Below are 22,824 nucleotides of genomic sequence, written 5' to 3'. Positions count from 1 at the left end.
CATGCATAAGCTTATATCAGATGATACAAAGCAAGTGAAAGTTAATATGTTTTAGATATTTGATTACAAGATTCACTTCTTTGTATTTTCTGTAATAATTAGATTCCAAAGTTGCTAAAAAAAACATAAAACCTAATTTATGTTGTACAAATATGAAATGCGATTTTATTTAGGTTTCTTGTTCTATTTTTTCTTCATTTTTATTTTAAATGGCTTAAAAGAATTTTGTTATAAATAATAAATATTTAAGAGAACATGTGTTTCAAGTTATCCATAATCTTTAATTATATTCTATCAAACTTCTTAGTTTTAGGAATGTTACGGACTAATCCGCCTTCAAATAATCCAACCCGCATCGGATTCAATTTTAGTTAGGTCTGTGGGGGTTTGCCCGCTGCGGATTGCGGTCTACCTTGAGTTTCTGTATTAATTGATCAGTGATTGAATTAGTAATTTAGTGACCCAGAAAATAGTCTCATTTATTTTTTGAAATAAGGTTTTAAACATCAAAATTCTATTATCATTGTTGTTGCTATGACTCAAAAGTGAAATTAAAATGTTGTTACGAATAGTTTGGCATGTACGTTAAATGTCAATGGTGTGGTGTGTTTGTTCTAATAAAGTATTTGGACTATACAAATTATTATGATAATGATTTTGAATCCGTGACCACATATGAATTTGGCCACAAAACTATTCATGATATTATTTGAATGGACAATAAATAGAGCATGCTAAAAACTCACTCCTCTCCTAAAATCATAACCATCCATTTTCTTAAGATAAGAAAAAAACATGGCAGAACCGTCTTGTTTGCTGGGGAAGCTTTAGATAGAAGTGGAGATCAAAGCTTCGGCTGAAAAGTTCCATCACATGTTCGCAGAGACCACACCATATCCCCAAAGCATCCCCGGGCCACATTAAGGGATGTGATCTGCACGAAGGCGAATGGGGCAAACTCGGCTCAATCATCGTCTGGAACTACGTTCATGGCAAGTTAAATTTATGCACTATTTGATAAAACCATTCTGTTGATTCAAAACTGAAATTAATTAAAACTCATTTTTGTGAGATATGCAACGATCACTAAACTGCTATTATAGACGGTCACTAAACTATACTAACACTGATTACATTTTTCAATAACAAGAGAATTCCAAACAAGAAAATTAATTTCAAAAAAAAAATATTGCCCAAAAATAGAAAAAGAAAATTAATTTTCAGAGCAGAAATTAATCTTGGCATATATATCCACGAGGGGATGACCACTGTAATACCATCATTGGATACAATATACATTCTTATGATATTTTCTTTGAACTACATTCATGTTGATTCTCAAAATCAAATCTGTGTATATAAATAAAATTTGAACTAATTGGTGCAGATGGAGAGCCAAAGGTGGCGAAGGACATAATAGAAGCGGTGGATCAGGAGAAGAACCTGTTCAAGATGAGGATTATAGAAGGTGATCTCAGGAAAGAGTACAAGAACTTTGTGTTGACGATCCAGGCGACCCCTAAGCATGAAGGGTCTGGAAGTATTGTGCACTGGCACATTGAGTATGAGAAAATTAGTGAGGACTGAGGAGGTGGCTCACCCTGAGACTCTTGTCCAGCTCCTTACAGAAATGTCCCAAGGGATCGACGAACATCTCCTTAACGAAGAAAACAGGACCACTCCTCGTATGTGTGTGTCTGTTTGCTCTCGTCTCAAATAAGGATGTTTGCTTAATTATGTATTTGAAATAAATAATGTAGAATAGCATACTACAACAGTTGTGATAAAAACTATTTTTTGCTATTTGAGAAAATTGTCTTTTTATGTAATATCTGGAAATAAGTAAGTAACACATATTGGAAAAAATGTAGAATAGCAAAAATAAAAAAATATATTTCACAAATTTAAAAAAAAATCTAAACTCTCTTTAACATATAATATATTTTATATAAATAAATATTTTAAAATTATTTGCAAAAATTTTATTTAAAAGTAAGAGAAATATTATTATCCCCTAATTTTACATTTTAGACCCATAATTCTAAATCATAAACCGTAAAGTTAACTCTTAAATTCTACCTCTGCAATCTAAATTCTAATTAGTAAACATTAAATATTAAGATCTGTTTTGAAATACAAAAAAAAAACAACTGAAACTAGTTTTTGATATATTTTGAAGAGACATGATGATTTGTGTTCTTTATAAAAAAATACATGAGAGCATCATTATCCAAAGCTCTCAACAGAGTCAGAGTCTCTTAATGCAATTGGGATTAAAAGAAAAAGAAAATTAAATGTTAATAGATGAAACGTTTTTTAATTTAGGGGTGGAAGATACGTCGAGAGAAATTGGTGTTCATCTGTATCTCTCTATTCAGAGAACGAACCTCTCTTTCCTTCTTTCAATGGTCTCTCTGTGAGAAAGACACAAACCAAAGCAACCAAACAAATGTCTAATCTCTTCCTCTCTTCGCCTCGACCTTCAGTGACTCTGCGACTCCACTCACCGACCCAAGTAACGAAAACCGCTCTTCTCTTCTCTTCTATCGAATCTTCAATTTCTCCTCGCGACCCTTATAAGAAGGTTGCTCCTTTGTGATATTTGTACTTAGGTACAGCGTTTATGAGATTAAAGTCGATCAATTTCATCACAAGAAGTAGTGGTTTATATGTTAGAATCTCTTGTTGCGTTTATTAAACTTGTAAATGATGAGGAAGTTCATGTCGAATCATTACATAAAGCTCTGTATTAGACAGAGAAGCTGTTCTTGTGTGAATGATGTTTTTGAGATTTCCCTTCATGAGTTGTATTTTGTTTGCAGTTCTACTCTAACAATAGTAAAGATTTCAAAGCTAAAGCATCAAAGAGATTATTCCTCTGCCCATCATTTGGATCATGTTTGAATGAATACTTGCCTACTGTGATGGTATGGAAGATGGTAGTATGGAAGATATAGGGCAAGTGTTGAGAATGTTTAATTTTTTTTTTAAAAGAATCTCTAAATAAGAGACTCTCAATGGAGGAGTAAAATATTGGTGTCTCTTAACTAGGTCTTTTAACTAACATTTAATACTTAAAAATTATTAAGAGACCTAAAGTAAGTTTTTGGGTTAATGATGCTCTGATGAGCTGTTTACAAGTGAGAGGAAAAAACATCATTTATTTGGTAGACAACCATACGTTCTTGTTGCCCACTAGATCGCAACTGATTTGTTCTGTCATTTTAAGTGCTATCAATTTGTGCGGGTCTACTTTTTCTTCATTCAAAAAAATGTCGCAAAATGAGTGTTAGGAAAACGCTAGACGTTAAAATTGCATGATGGACGATCAAATTAAACGAAACATCTATTAATTTTTTTGGAACATCAAGTTCGTTATAAAATAAAAGTCCAACACAGGCCTAGACTTTATAAGAGGCCCAAACTTTGTAGGAGCATCATTCTGCTCAATGCCATTACAATTGTCTATGGTGAGAAAGTTACTCGATCGAATGTTGAATGTTTTATAAGTTAATAATGGTGAGGCCTCTTCGGTTGTAGGCTTGTAGCTAGTAATATAAGCAACAAGCAAGCTCCATCACACTTGTGAGATATATAATTATCCATTGAGAAGGTCTAATATTGAGTGGAGATTCCTGGTGGATCAATTCTCCACATGAGAGTCTTGTATGTGAATACAACAAAGAAACCATTAAATATAAACTAGCGTAAATACTAGGCATGGTACCATATTCCCATATTGATTCTTCCTCCAAAAGACTGCACTTATTATATAAGCAGAGTTAGACTAACATCAAAGATCAACTAACATAAAAAGCGATGGCTCAGATGGCGAAATCCATGATAGAAGTGGAAATCAAAGTGTCAGCTGACAAGATTTTCCAAGCTATTAAGGCCACTTCCCGCAGCGTACCAAAACTATCTCCAGGGAAAATACTTAGCGTGGAGGAGCAAGTCGGTGATGACACCAAGAACTGGACTTTGTCTATCAGTAAAATAAAACAAACTAACTCTCCTCTTATTACAACAATTCCCATAAGTAACTCTCTGTATCACTCTAATATGATGTGGGTTTTGTTTGCAGATGGAAAAGTGGAGAAGATGAAGGAGAGAGTTGAAATAGACGAGGAGAACAAATCAATGACTGTGTTTGTGTTCGATGGAGATGTAATGGAAAACTACAGTAGTTTCAAATGCAACCTTCAGATTATACCGAAGCTCCATGGAAGAAGTATAGCGAGATGGAGCTGGGAATACGAGAAGCTTAACTCAGATTCTCCAGCTCCTAATAAGTATATGGATTTTGCGGTCTATCTCACTAGAGATATTGAGTCTAATCTTCTCAAAACATAAAGATGTAAGTTAATACGTATTGCTTTGTTTATAACAATGGTTTCATCTCTTTATGCCATGTGTGTACGTGCGAAAGTTACATGAATAAAAGTTTGAAGGGGTTGGGTTTTAACGTTAATATATACTTAAGAGTTTGTTATTATCAAGTTAGTTTTCCCGTTGGGAAGAGTCACTTTCTTACAAAAAATTAACAACATGGTTTGAGTTTTGTTCTAAGAAGATGTACGGATTTTCGTACCTAAAATTTCCTAATCATTCAAAAAGAAAAAGAAAGGAAATGCTATCGAGTTAGCTTAGCTGAGAGTATGAGAGCATTTCTAGTTCCCACAGATAAACTAAAACATGATCCATAAAATGAACAGTAAATAAATTTTGATTTTATAAATACAAATTTCGCCCTAAACACTTTTTAACTTCTAATAGTAAAATCAATATCCGATAGTGACGGTTACCAATTTACCATATATTTTAGAACAAGAGAGAAGAAGTCAGAGAGTAAGAAGCTACCAAAGACAAGAGAAGAAACAAAGTTCGAGTGTCTGTGTTCTTAGAGCATGATTATTGGTGGTCCTTGTTCTTGGGTCCTTAATATACATATATTTGTATGTATCTATTATATATGCGTATATAATTATGAGTTAAGGACTTTACGGAAATCCAAACCGAAAGTTCCTTAATTAAGGAACTTTCCGTTTGGGTTTTCGTAAAGTCCTTAGCTCACAATTATATACGCATATATAATAGATATATACAAATATATATGTATTAAGGACCCAAGAACAAGGACCACCAATAATCATGCTCTTAGAGTGTTTGGTATTGTACTCTCCTTCTGTAGTCTCCTTTGTCATTCTAAAAAAATTGAGAAATGACTGAAACTTGTAAGCTTTGCTTGTTAATGGAAATTGTGGGAGAGATATCCCACCCCAGGATTACCAGAAAGAGGACTGGATAAACAAATTTCTTGTGTCTTTAAATTTCTGTTTTCATTACAAAGATCCAAGTTTTAACATTCAAACGGTAGGAAAGTTAGTATATGGGTAATACTAACAAGTATCAAAACCAGCAAATAATAGATGTTTGGTTGATACAAGGTCAAGTTGGAATTTTCCTAACAAATACTTAAATTCTATTACTGTATTAAGTTTTAAGATGATACACCTAACTAATTACAATTCATGCCCACCTCCAATTTACAAGTTTCCTCTGTACTGGGTTAAAGGGAAAAAAATCATCCTGATGACATCAAAAATATGCAATGGGTGATATGGGCTTCTACGTTTTTTCGTTAGTGTTAATGGGAATAAGTTGAATCCTACACTATATGATCGTACAAACTACAAACAGATAGTATCGTAATCTAAAGAACAAACATATGTATACTTTTTTTGGATCATCTGTCCATCTTCCATAATGGTGGTTCCCAAACTCAGCCCACCATAATTGGGGTCTCAAGCCCAAAATTACTGATCGCATCTCTAAAAATATTTCTTGGAACCGATATTTCTAATTTATTAATGCTTTAAAAAAAAAAAACATTACAGTGTCATCAACTAGAGCCGAGAAGAGAAGAATTGAGAGCGAAAGGAACGACGTGAATGTTGCGATTGTTGAATAATATCAAATATAAACCACTTTGTAACTTGACAGGATAATAGAAAAATATTGGGCAGGTGAATTATTAGTATGGGATCCTGAATTCCTGATCACCATGGGGTCACAAAAGTTATCATTATAGTATTTTACAAAAATCGTTCTATTTTTCAACGCTTGCTCTCACTCACTCCTCTACATATAGAGACGAAATACTCACAAGACAACTCACTCCTCTACATATAGAGACTAAAGAACTCACAAGACAACTCACTCCTACAAAACTAAACGTTTTCTTTTCTCATAGCAAGCAAAAAATCATGGCAGAAGCGTCTAGCTTGGTTGGGAAGCTTGAGACAGATGTGGAGATCAAAGCTCCTGCTGGAAAGTTCCATCACATGTTCGCAGGAAGACCACACCATGTGTCCAAAGCAACTCCGGGCAACATTCAGAACTGTGAGCTACATGAAGGCGACTGGGGCAAAGTCGGTTCAGTCGTCATCTGGAACTACGTTCATGGCAAGCCAACTTTATATATATTTTACTTTTACAATACATACAATAAATTTCGTAGTAGGAAAAAAAAATTGTTTAGGAAAATCTTAACAAGTCCATGAGTTCTACTACAGAATTACGTTTTGTATACACATATGTTTATGATTTTGAAAATAACATTCATGTTGATTCGTAAAAGACCAAACCTATATAAATAAAGTTTAAATAATTGGTGCAGATGGAGAGGCAAAGGTGGCTAAGGAGAGGGTCGAGGCGGTGGAGCCAGAGAAGAACCTGATCACGTTCAGGGTTGTAGAAGGTGATCTGATGAAAGAGTACAAAAGCTTTGTGATCACAATCCAGGTGACCCTAAGCATGGAGGGCCTGGTAGTGTTGTGCACTGGCACCTTGAGTACGAGAAAATTAGCGATGAGGTTGCTCACCCGGAAACCCTCCTCCAGTTCTGTGTTGAAATCTCAAAAGAGATTGATGAACATCTCTTGAACGAAGAATAGAGGATTACTCCTCGTGTGTGTGCGTGGCCTCTTTAAGTATCTGAAACTGAATTAAATAATGTGCCGTGTCCTAGTTTGGGTAAGAGATATATGTTGGCGTGTGTCGTGCGTGTATGTGTGTGTGCACAATAGTATGGTGGAGATATATTTGAAGTTCTTAATTTGAATCGGCGTATACTAGGGGTAAAGATACAAGACGACATGAAGTTTATGTAGTACTCTACATCGGTTAATAATATAATATTCTATATGTTTCAAAAAAATTATCCCCTCCTTTGAAACCTAATTTAACGATAAATAAGAAGGAATAGCATCGATCGAGAGACAAAGGTTATTCTTTTTAGTATTAACAGGTATCGACATATAATATTACTTGTACTTGACATCCAAGCAATCTTGCAAAGAATATATAACATTAGGCTTGGACGTTCTGTTTTCGGTTCGGTTCGTGTTCGGTTCTTTCGATTTTTAGTTTTTTTTCAGTTTTAGAAATATAGGAACCGTTTGGTTATCTATAAAATTTGGTTTGGGTCCGGTTCCATTCTTTCGATTTTTGGATCGGTTCGGATAACAATTATTTTGTACATTCCTAACCAATTTGATAGTTAGTTTAATAAAAAGTATAATATATATTTATTTGGATCCAGTAATTTTTCGAAGGATTCTAAAAGTTATTCTAGTGGTAACACGTGACTACGAAAACATGTTGTAATACTCCATGATCATATAAAGGGGAATTGATCTACAGAAACTCTTATGATAAGATTTTTCCAGAAACTCTTATGATAAGATTTTTCCGTGACCACATATTCTTTGGGCCACAAAACTATTCATGATATTTTTTAATCGAACAAAAGATCTCCATTATTCTAACACGTGCTCACTTATTCCCAGTGTCTAAAAATACGGTCTAAGCGCCCGTTTAGACGGCGTTTAGCCGCTCTACGTTAGCCAACCGTACTGTTTTTATGTTATATAGTTTTTTTATGTGGATTTATATAATTCAGATGAATAATAGCGTTTAGGCGGACATTATGTGGTCTACGCGGACGCCTAGACGGATTTTATGCATTAATATTCAAAAAAGTAAACTATTAATATTATTATTATTTTTTATTAACGTTATTATTTATATTACTTTTACTTATTTTATGTATTTATATGACTGTAGATATTAGTATAATTGTTGCAAAATCATTTTAAATTTATCATCTTTATATATTTAAAATTACTTTAATTTTTATAATTTAAAGCTATATATATATATATGTTAAACTATATACTTATACATAAAAGTGGGTTTAAAATATATTTATGTTCAGTTTTTTCAAAAATAATATATATATTAATCTTATATTTATATTTCGTGTAAAAGTATATCTTCGTATATACTCCGTTTAGGCGTCCGTCTATACAGCTAGGTAATGTACATTCATGATCACTGCTTATTCCTCTATAAATAGACAAGCTAAAACTCACAAGATAATTCACTCTCCTAAAATCCTAACCATCTATTTTCCCAAGATAAGAAAAAACCATGGCAGAGCCGTCTAGTTTGCTGGGGAAGCTTGAGATAGAAGTGGAGATCAAAGCTTCCGCTGAGAAGTTCCATCACATGTTCGCAGAGAGACCACACCATATCCCGAAAGCAACTCCAGGCCACATTAAGGGATGTGATCTGCACGACGGCGAATGGGGAAAAGTTGGCTCTATCATCGTCTGGAACTACGTTCATGGCAAGTTAAATTTATGCACTATTTGATAAAAACATTCTATTGATTCAAAACTGAAACTAATTAAGACTCGTTTTTAATTAGATATGCAACGATCACTGAAGTGATATTAGACGGTCACCAAACTATACTACCACTGATTACATGTTTCAATAATGAGAGAATTTCAAACAAGAAAACTAATTTTCAAAAAGAAAGAAAAATAAAACTAATTTTCAGAGCAGAAATTAATCTTAATATCCACGAGGGGATGACCACTGTAATACCATCATTTGCATATAATATACATTAGGCCTAATATACATGCTTATGATATGTTTTTAAATTAAACTACATTCATGTTGATTATCAAAAATAAATCTGTGTTTATAAATCACATTTTGAACTAATTATTGGTACAGATGGAGAGCCAAAGGTGGCGAAGGACATAATAGAAGCTGTGGATCGGGAGAAGAACCTGTTCAAGATGAGGGTTATAGAAGGTGATCTCATGAAAGAGTACAAGAACTTTGTGTTGACGATCCAGGCGACCCCTAAGCATGAAGGGTCCGGAAGTATTGTGCACTGGCACATTGAGTATGAGAAAATTAGTGAGGAGGTGGCTCACCCTGAGACTATTGTCCAGCTCCTTACTGAAATGTCCCAAGGGATCGACGAACATCTCTTGACCGAAGAATAGAGGACCCCTCCTCGTATGTGTGTGTGTGTGTGTTTGCTCTCGTCTTAAGGATGTTTGCTTAATTATGTATTTGAAATAAATAATGAGCGGTGCCTGAGTTTGTCTAAGAGAATAAGAGATATATGTTGGTGTGACATGCGTGTACGTATGCATACTACAACAGTCGTCAGTTATGTTTGAAGTTTTTAATATGAAACGATGTGTAGTAGGAGTGTAGATACAAGGCTACTTAAAGTTTATGTATGCTACTACCCTACCCTCCACGTTGGCTATAATATAATATTTTTTCTTATTATTTCCACCTTTCTTCAACTTAATTATTTTTTATTCCTAAAACCTTTGAGTTTGGGTGGGGGAAGGGGTCAGGGGGCGGGATAATTAAACCTTGCTAAAACCTTTCTGCAACGAGATATCAAGAAATTCCATCGAGAGGAATACAAATGAACCATAAATGATGAAATCTATGTAAAATAACTTTTAACCACGTACATAAGTGGTGACCTGGTTATAATATAAAGGGTTTGGTTACTTTGTGTTATGGATTTAATTCCTTTTATAATAAAAGATTATTCTTTAAATCAACATATGTGTTATCCAAATATTATATAAAAAGTCAATTTTCTCAAATACCACAAAATTGTTTTGTTCACAACATAGCGTAGGATAGAAAAATATAACAAAATATCTTTCACTCAAATCTAAAAAAAAACTAAACTATCTTTAACATATAACAAATTTAATATAAATAAATATTTTCTAAATAATTTAAAAAAACTATTTAAAAATAAAATAAATTTTGTTACCCCCTAATTTTTCATCCTATATCCAGAATTTTAAATCATAAACTTCAAATTAAAAATGGTCCAAATTTCAATCCCTAAACTCCACTCCTAGAATCTAAAATTCTAATTCATAAATATTTAACACTAAGATCTGTTTTAAAATAATTTGAAAGATATACAAAAAGAAATTGAAACATAATTAACGGTATATTGGACTAGTGGTTTAATGCGTGAAATAGGTTTCATTGTACTCTTAGTTCGTCCAGATCAGGGACCATCCGGCGTTAATACCGATAACACGGCGTAAAGAAATTGAAACCTAGTTTTGATATATTTTGAGGAGCCATGATGATCTGTTTACAAGTGAGAGGAAAAACCATACGTGCTTGTTGCCCTTTAGATCGCAACTGATTTGTTCCATCATTTTGCGGGTCTACTTTTTCTTCTTTCCATAAGAATGTCAGAAAATGAGTGTTAGGAAAACGCTCGACGTTAAAAATGCATGATGGAGTCTAGCCGATCAATTATACGAAACATATTTATTAACTTTTTTTGGAACATCAATTTCATTTTATTTTGCTGATAAGTTTATAAAAATATTTATTTATTCACTAATATATTTAGGTATGGGTGTTCGGTTTTCGATTCGCTACCAGTTCGGTTGTAGTTTTGGTTTTCGGTTCAAGATATATATGAACCGTCGATGAGTTATGAATTTGGGTTTGATTTGTCATTAGTTATTTGGTATTTTTGTTTAGTTAAGTTACGACATGTGCAATAGGTCCAAAAAAATATCACAATAAATTTCAGATATAACTCTAAATTAATACGATAGATTCATTTATTTTTAGATAGGTCTAACAACTTTTTAAAATAAATTTCAAAATAATTTCTTTTTAATAGTATAGATTTTAAATGAATTATCAAAGAAGATATACACAGATTTAGTTAGTATTTTAATTTTAGTATATGTATATTCCATTTACTAAAATTGTGGTATAGATAATATTCTGTGTAACAATAAATATAGTATCTTCATTCAAAAAAAATTTAAATTATAATTTATTATATAATGTTAAATTATTAAAATTATATTATTATATTATCATGAAAAATATAATGGTATTCAACAATCATATAAATGTTTTGGTCTATGTTATAAATGACTAAATATATAAAACTGCCATTGTGAAACTTATTATAAAATTATTGTGGTATATGATTGTCAAATATGTATTCTATGTAACGTCATATATATGTGTAATTTATATATGTATAATATATGATAATTTAGTATGATAGATGAAAGATGGACAAAATATGAATTAATTATATTTAATTTGTTATGTTGCAGTTAGTGATTTGAAGAGAAGCAAAGACGTCATCTATATTAATTTGATGTCCCATTAAAGTCAGTGGTTAAGACATGTTATAAGAGTTGTGTATTGTATTGTTCTTCTAACTAGATCCATTTCCGCGCTATGCGCGGATAATCTATTTAAAATTGAATAGCTCATCGCATAAATTTCAGTAACTTTTTTATGTAGATTATCTTTTTGTTTTTTGAATTCCTTTAATTAAAAGAATTTATGAATAATGTAATCCAAAAATTTATCTTCAGTATTTATGTAGTACTATAAATAAAATCGAACATATAGTTTGATGATAAAACCAAAAATTAAAACAGTAATTGTCTTTTTTATAGAAACTGACTTTCTGGAAATTTAATTTTTTATTTTCAATAAATAGATATATATTATTTTTTCTTTATCTTCTGATTCCACAACTAATAAACTAAATGTCCTTATCTTCTTATTAATTCAAACAGGAAGTTTTTGAAACATGGTTAGGGCATTTTTGATAACTAAAATAGTAAGAGGTCGTTTCTATGCTTTGAGCAGTGCAAAACACACTCTATCAAAAACTCTTGCCCGAGAATGTAATGATATTTTAATCTTATGGTGTGATTAATATTTTCCCTATTATTATCATGTAAAAAAAAAGAAAATTGAGATATAAGAATTAGATATGAATGAGAAATACATAAAATGGTAAGTAACAAACAATAAGGTAAAACCATAAAAAGAATATTTATTACACGCCTATAACATATAAAAGCTTGTGACATGTTGCGTTAGTATAAATAAGAAAATCTCAAAAGGCCAAATGCTGGCATAGACTTCAATTATTTTCTCGTTCTTACCTATTCTATAATAATCTCAGTTGTTTTATTGGTACTGAAAAGAGGTCATTTTCAAAGATAGTGAAGATTCTGAAAATGGTTTCAATAGATTCAAGCTTTTTTATTTCCACTGTCCAATTCTTTCACAGTTTATCGTCTTTCGTGGATCAAATAAAACCAAACTAAAAAAATAGATATATGTTTTACATCTTAGTACTTCTGTTATGCTTTAACACTGTACATAAACTGTTTAAAGTATTGTAATTTGTAAAATGTCATATCACATATAGGTATATTTGAAATATGTAGTCTAGACATAATTTTTTTAAAAAAAGTTGGCCTTAACCGACATCGACACTGCATTATTGGTATAAATAGATTCTTTGAATACTTTTTAAGATCATTCGCCTATACACCTACATAAAATTATAATTTAGCTTGTAGCTTTATTATATAAATATTTCTTTAGTTTTGTTACAAATTCACAATTTTACGCCTCTTATATAGCAGCTATGGCGCTAACTAATATGTGTGTAGATATTTCTTTAGAAAAACCCCCAAAGGCAGTTGTAGGCCAATCATGTAACAAATAAAATAATATCATTGTTGTAAATCTTTGGCAATAAGACATGTTTGTGCTGGTACTATGTTGTAACCAAAAAAGAATTATTATTTACCTTCATTGTTATTATTGAGTTAAAATTACAGAAGGTTTTCATAGTAGTACATCACTTATTCACTTCTCTTGTGCTTTTGAAGTTGCCGGGTGTAACTTTGGAGTTCATAACATAATATAAACTTACATTGCCTCATGTTTCTTTTCCCCAACCAAAATGATACCAAATTTACAAAACCCTTTTGACCACCAGCCACCAAATGTAGCTCTTTTCATGATCTTTCTCCACTTTATTAGACTTTCTGCAAAGAACAAACCCGTTACTTGTATGCACAAACTCTTTCCTGGCACGTGCTAGTGCTTCTACTTTTAGCTTACGCACACAAGCATCTACATCTTGCATGAATCTCTTCGAACCCCTGACCAAAAATTTAATTCCGTCGGTTTCTAACCAAGAAAAAAAAAGCCAAAGATTGGTGTGAATACATATGAGAACGTACCTTAGTCATGCTAGAATACTATGACTCATAAAACATTTAACTTTCCCATTCTTTCTTAAAACCTATACCTTTATATATGCTCGAATTCCCCAAATGCTAAGTCCTACCATTAGCTTTTGATTAAAGAGAAAAACTTGATTAAGTTTCCTAAGTACCACAATCTGTCTTGTGATGGACCTAACACTATCTGCTTCAAAATTGTCAAACCTAGCCTTCTTGAAAGCCAGTATTCTTCCTGTTTCAGGCTCTCGTGCACCGAACACGCTAGTGTACATCCCTTGTCTGATCTGCAAAATCCTCAGAAAGAAAAACATATCAAATCTTTCCTCTGAATTGAAAAAAAATCTGACCAACAACATTTGAATCTATACATAATGAAACACATATTTATAAAAAAGAAGAAAAAAAAACATATAAGCAGAGAAACTCCACCAGTGTCATGATGGGTTGGTTTTGGTAAAATGTGTACGTGCAACTGCAACTACACATGTAGCGATGCCCAGCTGTGTCAATGTCCAAGCCCTTCAGCTTTGCGACTGATTCAACATGTCCCTTCAGTGTGTGAAGCTCCCTAAGCCTGTCACAACAAAGCATATTCACTTATCAGAATCAAGCAAACTCCAGTTTCTTCCAAGTTTAGATATCAAAGTAGACTTACCTTGCTACCAGAGAGAGTTAGTTCTATGTACCCTGTTGTCGAAGAAGCTGGTCCAAGCCTTTCCACTCAAGATGTAGCGAATGGCAAACTTCAAAAGGTCTTGTGGGAAGTATGTAACAATGATGTAAACCCAAATCACACCAGCCCATCCCCAACCGATACCCTTTACCTTAGCAAACGTCCAGAGTCAGCGTACACTGCAATCAAAGTCGCAACCTGCATATGGTAAGAAGAGTTAGATGAATCTCAGTGGGTTTCTTTTCTAGAATTCAGGAAACTATGGGGGTTTTGATGTTCTTACAAGTTGTGCAATGACGAAAGCAATCATCAGAAGCGCCCCAGGACGTTCAACGAACGACCAGCTCCTTGACCTCGTGACGAAGATGGCACTTGACTGATGATACTAACTTGAAGGTACACAGCACCCATTAGCTCATCATTGTTGTCCATGATTGACCTCACACCAAACTTGTCCTGCATATCAACGGTGAATTGTAGCTTCCTAAGGCAATATTTATTTACATAATCCCTTAAGTATCTTTACACAAAAGATGAAAAGAAAATGAGCTGATGAAGCTTACGGAGAAAAAGTCGGTCTTGTGAATCGACCAGAAGAAAACAACACTCATAACGGCTTGGTAACCTCCAAGCACAATTCCGGTGGCGAAAATTTCTTTGAGCTTCCAGCTATCAGGTGTGGGAGATGGCTTGACTCTATCCTTTGAGATTGTCATGATGGTACCTAAAAGATAGCAACAATCAATACCATAAGATATAAGATAATGCAGATAAAGTATTAGAAGTCTATATAGTAAAGTAAAGCCATTTGCTCACCGTCATTAAGGATGGCAATAATCAGAACCATGAACGCTGAGAAGTCAAATTCCCATATAAGAGCAATAAGCATGAAAGCAAACCATGCATGCACCATTACTGCTACTGGTGGAGTTGCCACTTGCCAGGCTAATGCGTGTGCTTCTCCTATAGTAGAGAGACTGATAACAAAAAGAGAAAAAAAAAACTTAGATTAAATTAATCAAGTCTTAAAATTGTAAGTATCTACACAAAATTAAAAGTCTTACATGGTGGTATGTCATATATGCCTTCTTCTCGCCCCTTTACCTTAACAGAAAAGCAAATAAAGAGAAATCAAGCAAAGGTCATGGGGATGAAAATATCAGAGAGAATTGTGTTTGAAACTGTGAATGTGGTAAACTTTTATTAGCTTTCCAAATGCGTCCGATCGAAACTGGAACCAACCATGGATAGCTTCGCCGGCGACGTTGGTCAGCACGCAAGCAAGACGGCAACGACCTGCTGAGGCAAAAGCTTGGCTAGTGACAACCTTGAGGCATCTGATCCCATGAAAAATTTGAGGGAGGGAAGCAAACTCTACGAATATGCAAATGTAAACATAAAGAAGTAAACGGTACCGTTGAAATCGAGGAAGCCGTGCGAAATCAACATCTCCTGCTGTGTAGCATCAGAAACTTGGATGGCTGCGTGTTTGGGAGGGGCTTTCCGGGAAGAAGGCTTTGACCTGGAGATACCTTTCTTTGTTGTCTGCTTGTAGAAACCTTTTCTGCTCGGGAATAGATAGGAGATCGACGATCTATTGAAGAAGAGGAAACGACAGATCTAGGAGATAGAGGATCCGTTCAAAAGTGGAGATGTGGAAGGAAATCATCGACCCAGCCTCATTCTAGGGTTTCTCTTGGACAGGGCTTTTGAACCAAATAATTATTTCACGGATCAAAAAAAAAATCAGCCCAATACTGCCCAAAACGGTGTGACGTGGCAAAAACCAAGGTTTTCATTGGTTGAATTTTTAATCTGACGTGGATAGGCTCAATGGAGCTCTTATTCAACTTTTAGTATTGTATATTTTGTCCATCTTTCATCTATCATACTAAATTATCATATATTATACATATATAAATTACACATATATATGACGTTACATAGAATACATATGAATTAATTATATTTAATTTGTTATGTTGCAGTTAGTGATTTGAAGAGAAGCAAAGACGTCATCTATATTAATTTGATGTCCCATTAAAGTCAGTGGTTAAGACATGTTATAAGAGTTGTGTATTGTATTGTTCTTCTAACTAGATCCATTTCCGCGCTATGCGCGGATAATCTATTTAAAATTGAATAGCTCATCGCATAAATTTCAGTAACTTTTTTATGTAGATTATCTTTTTGTTTTTTGAATTCCTTTAATTAAAAGAATTTATGAATAATGTAATCCAAAAATTTATCTTCAGTATTTATGTAGTACTATAAATAAAATCGAACATATAGTTTGATGATAAAACCAAAAATTAAAACAGTAATTGTCTTTTTTATAGAAACTGACTTTCTGGAAATTTAATTTTTTATTTTCAATAAATAGATATATATTATTTTTTCTTTATCTTCTGATTCCACAACTAATAAACTAAATGTCCTTATCTTCTTATTAATTCAAACAGGAAGTTTTTGAAACATGGTTAGGGCATTTTTGATAACTAAAATAGTAAGAGGTCGTTTCTATGCTTTGAGCAGTGCAAAACACACTCTATCAAAAACTCTTGCCCGAGAATGTAATGATATTTTAATCTTATGGTGTGATTAATATTTTCCCTATTATTATCATGTAAAAAAAAGAAAATTGAGATATAAGAATTAGATATGAATGAGAAATACATAAAATGGTAAGTAACAAACAATAAGGTAAAACCATAAAAAGAATATTTATTACACGCCTATAACATATAAAAGCTTGTGACATGTTGCGTTAGTATAAATAAGAAAATCTCAAAAGGCCAAATGCTGGCATAGACTTCAATTATTTTCTCGTTCTTACCTATTCTATAATAATCTCAGTTGTTTTATTGGTACTGAAAAGAGGTCATTTTCAAAGATAGTGAAGATTCTGAAAATGGTTTCAATAGATTCAAGCTTTTTTATTTCCACTGTCCAATTCTTTCACAGTTTATCGTCTTTCGTGGATCAAATAAAACCAAACTAAAAAAATAGATATATGTTTTACATCTTAGTACTTCTGTTATGCTTTAACACTGTACATAAACTGTTTAAAGTATTGTAATTTGTAAAATGTCATATCACATATAGGTATATTTGAAATATGTAGTCTAGACATAATTTTTTTAAAAAAATAGTTGGCCTTAACCGACATCGACACTGCATTATTGGTATAAATAGATTCTTTGAATACTTTTTAAGATCATTCGCCTATACACCTACATAAAATTATAATTTAGCTTGTAGCTTTATTATATAAATATTTCTTTAGTTTTGTTACAAATTCACAATTTTACGCCTCTTATATAGCAGCTATGGCGCTAACTAATATGTGTGTAGATATTTCTTTAGAAAAACCCCCAAAGGCAGTTGTAGGCCAATCATGTAACAAATAAAATAATATCATTGTTGTAAATCTTTGGCAATAAGACATGTTTGTGCTGGTACTATGTTGTAACCAAAAAAGAATTATTATTTACCTTCATTGTTATTATTGAGTTAAAATTACAGAAGGTTTTCATAGTAGTACATCACTTATTCACTTCTCTTGTGCTTTTGAAGTTGCCGGGTGTAACTTTGGAGTTCATAACATAATATAAACTTACATTGCCTCATGTTTCTTTTCCCCAACCAAAATGATACCAAATTTACAAAACCCTTTTGACCACCAGCCACCAAATGTAGCTCTTTTCATGATCTTTCTCCACTTTATTAGACTTTCTGCAAAGAACAAACCCGTTACTTGTATGCACAAACTCTTTCCTGGCACGTGCTAGTGCTTCTACTTTTAGCTTACGCACACAAGCATCTACATCTTGCATGAATCTCTTCGAACCCCTGACCAAAAATTTAATTCCGTCGGTTTCTAACCAAGAAAAAAAAAGCCAAAGATTGGTGTGAATACATATGAGAACGTACCTTAGTCATGCTAGAATACTATGACTCATAAAACATTTAACTTTCCCATTCTTTCTTAAAACCTATACCTTTATATATGCTCGAATTCCCCAAATGCTAAGTCCTACCATTAGCTTTTGATTAAAGAGAAAAACTTGATTAAGTTTCCTAAGTACCACAATCTGTCTTGTGATGGACCTAACACTATCTGCTTCAAAATTGTCAAACCTAGCCTTCTTGAAAGCCAGTATTCTTCCTGTTTCAGGCTCTCGTGCACCGAACACGCTAGTGTACATCCCTTGTCTGATCTGCAAAATCCTCAGAAAGAAAAACATATCAAATCTTTCCTCTGAATTGAAAAAAAATCTGACCAACAACATTTGAATCTATACATAATGAAACACATATTTATAAAAAAGAAGAAAAAAAAAACATATAAGCAGAGAAACTCCACCAGTGTCATGATGGGTTGGTTTTGGTAAAATGTGTACGTGCAACTGCAACTACACATGTAGCGATGCCCAGCTGTGTCAATGTCCAAGCCCTTCAGCTTTGCGACTGATTCAACATGTCCCTTCAGTGTGTGAAGCTCCCTAAGCCTGTCACAACAAAGCATATTCACTTATCAGAATCAAGCAAACTCCAGTTTCTTCCAAGTTTAGATATCAAAGTAGACTTACCTTGCTACCAGAGAGAGTTAGTTCTATGTACCCTGTTGTCGAAGAAGCTGGTCCAAGCCTTTCCACTCAAGATGTAGCGAATGGCAAACTTCAAAAGGTCTTGTGGGAAGTATGTAACAATGATGTAAACCCAAATCACACCAGCCCATCCCCAACCGATACCCTTTACCTTAGCAAACGTCCAGAGTCAGCGTACACTGCAATCAAAGTCGCAACCTGCATATGGTAAGAAGAGTTAGATGAATCTCAGTGGGTTTCTTTTCTAGAATTCAGGAAACTATGGGGGTTTTGATGTTCTTACAAGTTGTGCAATGACGAAAGCAATCATCAGAAGCGCCCCAGGACGTTCAACGAACGACCAGCTCCTTGACCTCGTGACGAAGATGGCACTTGACTGATGATACTAACTTGAAGGTACACAGCACCCATTAGCTCATCATTGTTGTCCATGATTGACCTCACACCAAACTTGTCCTGCATATCAACGGTGAATTGTAGCTTCCTAAGGCAATATTTATTTACATAATCCCTTAAGTATCTTTACACAAAAGATGAAAAGAAAATGAGCTGATGAAGCTTACGGAGAAAAAGTCGGTCTTGTGAATCGACCAGAAGAAAACAACACTCATAACGGCTTGGTAACCTCCAAGCACAATTCCGGTGGCGAAAATTTCTTTGAGCTTCCAGCTATCAGGTGTGGGAGATGGCTTGACTCTATCCTTTGAGATTGTCATGATGGTACCTAAAAGATAGCAACAATCAATACCATAAGATATAAGATAATGCAGATAAAGTATTAGAAGTCTATATAGTAAAGTAAAGCCATTTGCTCACCGTCATTAAGGATGGCAATAATCAGAACCATGAACGCTGAGAAGTCAAATTCCCATATAAGAGCAATAAGCATGAAAGCAAACCATGCATGCACCATTACTGCTACTGGTGGAGTTGCCACTTGCCAGGCTAATGCGTGTGCTTCTCCTATAGTAGAGAGACTGATAACAAAAAGAGAAAAAAAAAACTTAGATTAAATTAATCAAGTCTTAAAATTGTAAGTATCTACACAAAATTAAAAGTCTTACATGGTGGTATGTCATATATGCCTTCTTCTCGCCCCTTTACCTTAACAGAAAAGCAAATAAAGAGAAATCAAGCAAAGGTCATGGGGATGAAAATATCAGAGAGAATTGTGTTTGAAACTGTGAATGTGGTAAACTTTTATTAGCTTTCCAAATGCGTCCGATCGAAACTGGAACCAACCATGGATAGCTTCGCCGGCGACGTTGGTCAGCACGCAAGCAAGACGGCAACGACCTGCTGAGGCAAAAGCTTGGCTAGTGACAACCTTGAGGCATCTGATCCCATGAAAAATTTGAGGGAGGGAAGCAAACTCTACGAATATGCAAATGTAAACATAAAGAAGTAAACGGTACCGTTGAAATCGAGGAAGCCGTGCGAAATCAACATCTCCTGCTGTGTAGCATCAGAAACTTGGATGGCTGCGTGTTTGGGAGGGGCTTTCCGGGAAGAAGGCTTTGACCTGGAGATACCTTTCTTTGTTGTCTGCTTGTAGAAACCTTTTCTGCTCGGGAATAGATAGGAGATCGACGATCTATTGAAGAAGAGGAAACGACAGATCTAGGAGATAGAGGATCCGTTCAAAAGTGGAGATGTGGAAGGAAATCATCGACCCAGCCTCATTCTAGGGTTTCTCTTGGACAGGGCTTTTGAACCAAATAATTATTTCACGGATCAAAAAAAAAATCAGCCCAATACTGCCCAAAACGGTGTGACGTGGCAAAAACCAAGGTTTTCATTGGTTGAATTTTTAATCTGACGTGGATAGGCTCAATGGAGCTCTTATTCAACTTTTAGTATTGTATACTAGGGCCTCGTCCGCGCTACGCGCGGATTACACATTATAAATTTGTTATTTTTAAGTTATGTTAAACTTAAAATAATTTTTACATAATATTCGACCAAAACCAAAGATTGGATAACACCACAAATTTAAATTTTTTATTTCTTCACTCGACTCATATCCTTATGTTAATTCCAAAAGACATATAAAGTTATGGTAATTTTTCTTCTTGTTGATGAAATAAATTTTTTTTTTTTTTAAGTTAATCCATTTATTGACACAAACAATTAAAAATATTATACATAGAAATTAAAATTTATTTCTCTTTTCTAATTTTCTATATATTTTGGATCAATATTTTTTACAAACATGATTTTATTTATGAGGATTTTATTCAGAAATCAGTCAATGATAGGGCAATAAAAATTTACAGGGTATGAATTTTGTTGAAGTACTTTTCAATTTTCTGCTTTCTTTTACTGTCCGGAAATTATAAGGATGTTCATAGGTTTGTGACATTCTTTATACGGAAATCTTGCACATTATCAATATTATTAAAACGGAATCATCTCCAAAAATCTACTTTAAAAAGATTGTTAGACTCTTTTATCTATAATATTAAAATTAGCATTGTTTTTCAAATAACGAATGGAAAGATATGTTTAGATATAAACTTTTTTGTCGGCAAATTTTTTTATCTTTAACAGTCACAAAAAATAAAATCACAAAAGCCTTTTACAACATATTTGTGGCTATGATGAACATATGGCCGATCCAACATTTATTAACATATTATTTTGAACCAAAACATTTTATACATAGAATTGTAAAAATTTATATAAAACATATTTTATTATAACAATACTTTAATGTTTTCTAATTATAGTCAATATTTTATCCGAATACACAAAATATGTTTCTAAAAATCTAAAATTTTACTTGAAACCTGAAAACCCGAACCTGGAACTTAAAAGAATATTCTTGATATCAGAAAATATTTTTGAGACAGAAAAATATACATGATATATTCAAAACATTTCTGGTAGTTAGGGTACCCATTCGGGTCTTGATAGAATCCAAACTCAAACCGAGATTACGGATCCGAAAAATACTCAATAGATACTTTACCCTAGACTTGGATTTGAACTGAACATGTATTTTCAGGTCGGTTTCGATTCAGTTTTTAGAACCATATAAAATGTCCAAACCTAGAAAGAGTTACATAACACCATACATTCAAATCTCAAATAAATTAGTTCATAAATTATATAATTTAAAAAAAAATTCCAGGCCTTAGCATCCGGGTCTTCGGGTCGGATTCGGGTCGGATCTCGTCGGATCCGGATCCTTCGGGTCCTAGCAATTTAGACCCTTATAGGTACCTATAATTTTTTGGGCCTTATCGGGTCCGGGTTGGTTCGGGTCTATAATTTTAGTACCCGTAAAATACCCAAAAAGTTTGGGTATATTTCGGATCCAGGTCGGATTTAGGACCCGAAATAGACCCGAAATTCCCGAACTGGACCCGAAAACTCTAAAAATACCCAAAGAACCGCAAAAAATACCCAAAAATTTATCCAAAATCAGACCCAAAAACCCAAAACATACCCGAATACCCGAATTATATTTTCTAAAAATCTAAAATTTTACCATAAACCTACAATTATACCCAAAAATCCAAACCCAAAACTTTAAAAAAAATCTGAAATACCAATAATATACCCAATCACCCAAATATACCTAGTATATACAATTATTTGCGGGTACTTCGGGTACCCGAACGGGTCTCGGGTAGGACCGGATCCGAGCCGAGATCCGTGGGTCCAAAAAAAAGACCCAATATGTACTTAGCAAGGTAATTGTGTTGGAAATGCCCAGGTCCGGATGAAATGCCCAGGCCTAAAAAATTATATGCTTTGATGAACTAACTACCATATGTGCTGGAAATTGTGTAGTTTAATTACATACGTCTCAATGTAAGATAATGCAAAATCTAGGTTTAAATCTGACAAAGAAAATTATCATTTTAGACATGTCAATCATAGCATAATATTGGAAATGTTTTGCATAAACCTCTCTACGAAGTACACTTCTTTTTTTTACGGCATCTCTACGTAGTACACCACCTCAAATGAACATTATTGTATAAAATAACATTTTATTGGTTCTTGTCAATTTAAAAATTTGTATATAATTTAACACAAATTTACGATTTATCCGGAAGTTTAATGTTCTCTTTGTTTTTCA

The 22,824-nt window shown here is 33.5% G+C and overlaps 2 protein-coding genes, 1 long non-coding RNA gene and 4 pseudogenes across 4 annotated transcripts; 4 read left to right on the top strand and 3 right to left on the bottom strand.

The window, feature by feature from the left end:
* Positions 1 to 632: 632 nt before the first annotated feature.
* On the bottom strand, positions 633 to 1,756 carry LOC106395089. 2 transcript variants are annotated; one of them, XR_001279118.3, is made up of 2 exons: positions 1,444 to 1,756; positions 633 to 1,028 (listed from the first exon to the last, which is right to left on the bottom strand). It is a non-coding gene; the product is annotated as an uncharacterized LOC106395089 (long non-coding RNA). The 2 variants fall into 2 exon arrangements; XR_001279117.3 differs by having other exon boundaries at positions 633 to 981; positions 1,444 to 1,742.
* LOC106395003 lies at positions 796 to 1,829 on the top strand (annotated as a pseudogene).
* Positions 1,830 to 3,776: 1,947 nt separating this feature from the next.
* On the top strand, positions 3,777 to 4,471 carry LOC106395044 (MLP-like protein 31). Its single transcript, XM_013835579.3, has 2 exons — positions 3,777 to 3,991; positions 4,085 to 4,471. Exons 1-2 carry the CDS (start codon positions 3,820 to 3,822, stop codon positions 4,351 to 4,353), a joined length of 441 nt encoding a protein of 146 aa, XP_013691033.1. The 5' UTR covers positions 3,777 to 3,819; the 3' UTR covers positions 4,354 to 4,471.
* Positions 4,472 to 6,009: 1,538 nt separating this feature from the next.
* On the top strand, positions 6,010 to 7,123 carry LOC106395036 (annotated as a pseudogene).
* A 1,310-nt stretch (positions 7,124 to 8,433) lies between these two features.
* Positions 8,434 to 9,663, top strand: LOC106395026 (MLP-like protein 31). The gene is made up of 2 exons (XM_013835558.3): positions 8,434 to 8,692; positions 9,091 to 9,663. Exons 1-2 carry the CDS (start codon positions 8,494 to 8,496, stop codon positions 9,366 to 9,368), a joined length of 477 nt encoding a protein of 158 aa, XP_013691012.1. The 5' UTR covers positions 8,434 to 8,493; the 3' UTR covers positions 9,369 to 9,663.
* Positions 9,664 to 12,984: 3,321 nt separating this feature from the next.
* On the bottom strand, positions 12,985 to 15,846 carry LOC106395055 (annotated as a pseudogene).
* Positions 15,847 to 17,593: 1,747 nt separating this feature from the next.
* Positions 17,594 to 20,456, bottom strand: LOC125586986 (annotated as a pseudogene).
* Positions 20,457 to 22,824: the final 2,368 nt, after the last annotated feature.

This window comes from Brassica napus, chromosome A2, assembly GCF_020379485.1.
Source record: "Brassica napus cultivar Da-Ae chromosome A2, Da-Ae, whole genome shotgun sequence".
Taxonomy (NCBI): domain Eukaryota; kingdom Viridiplantae; phylum Streptophyta; class Magnoliopsida; order Brassicales; family Brassicaceae; genus Brassica; species Brassica napus.
This window is presented reverse-complemented; position numbering and strand designations above follow the sequence as displayed.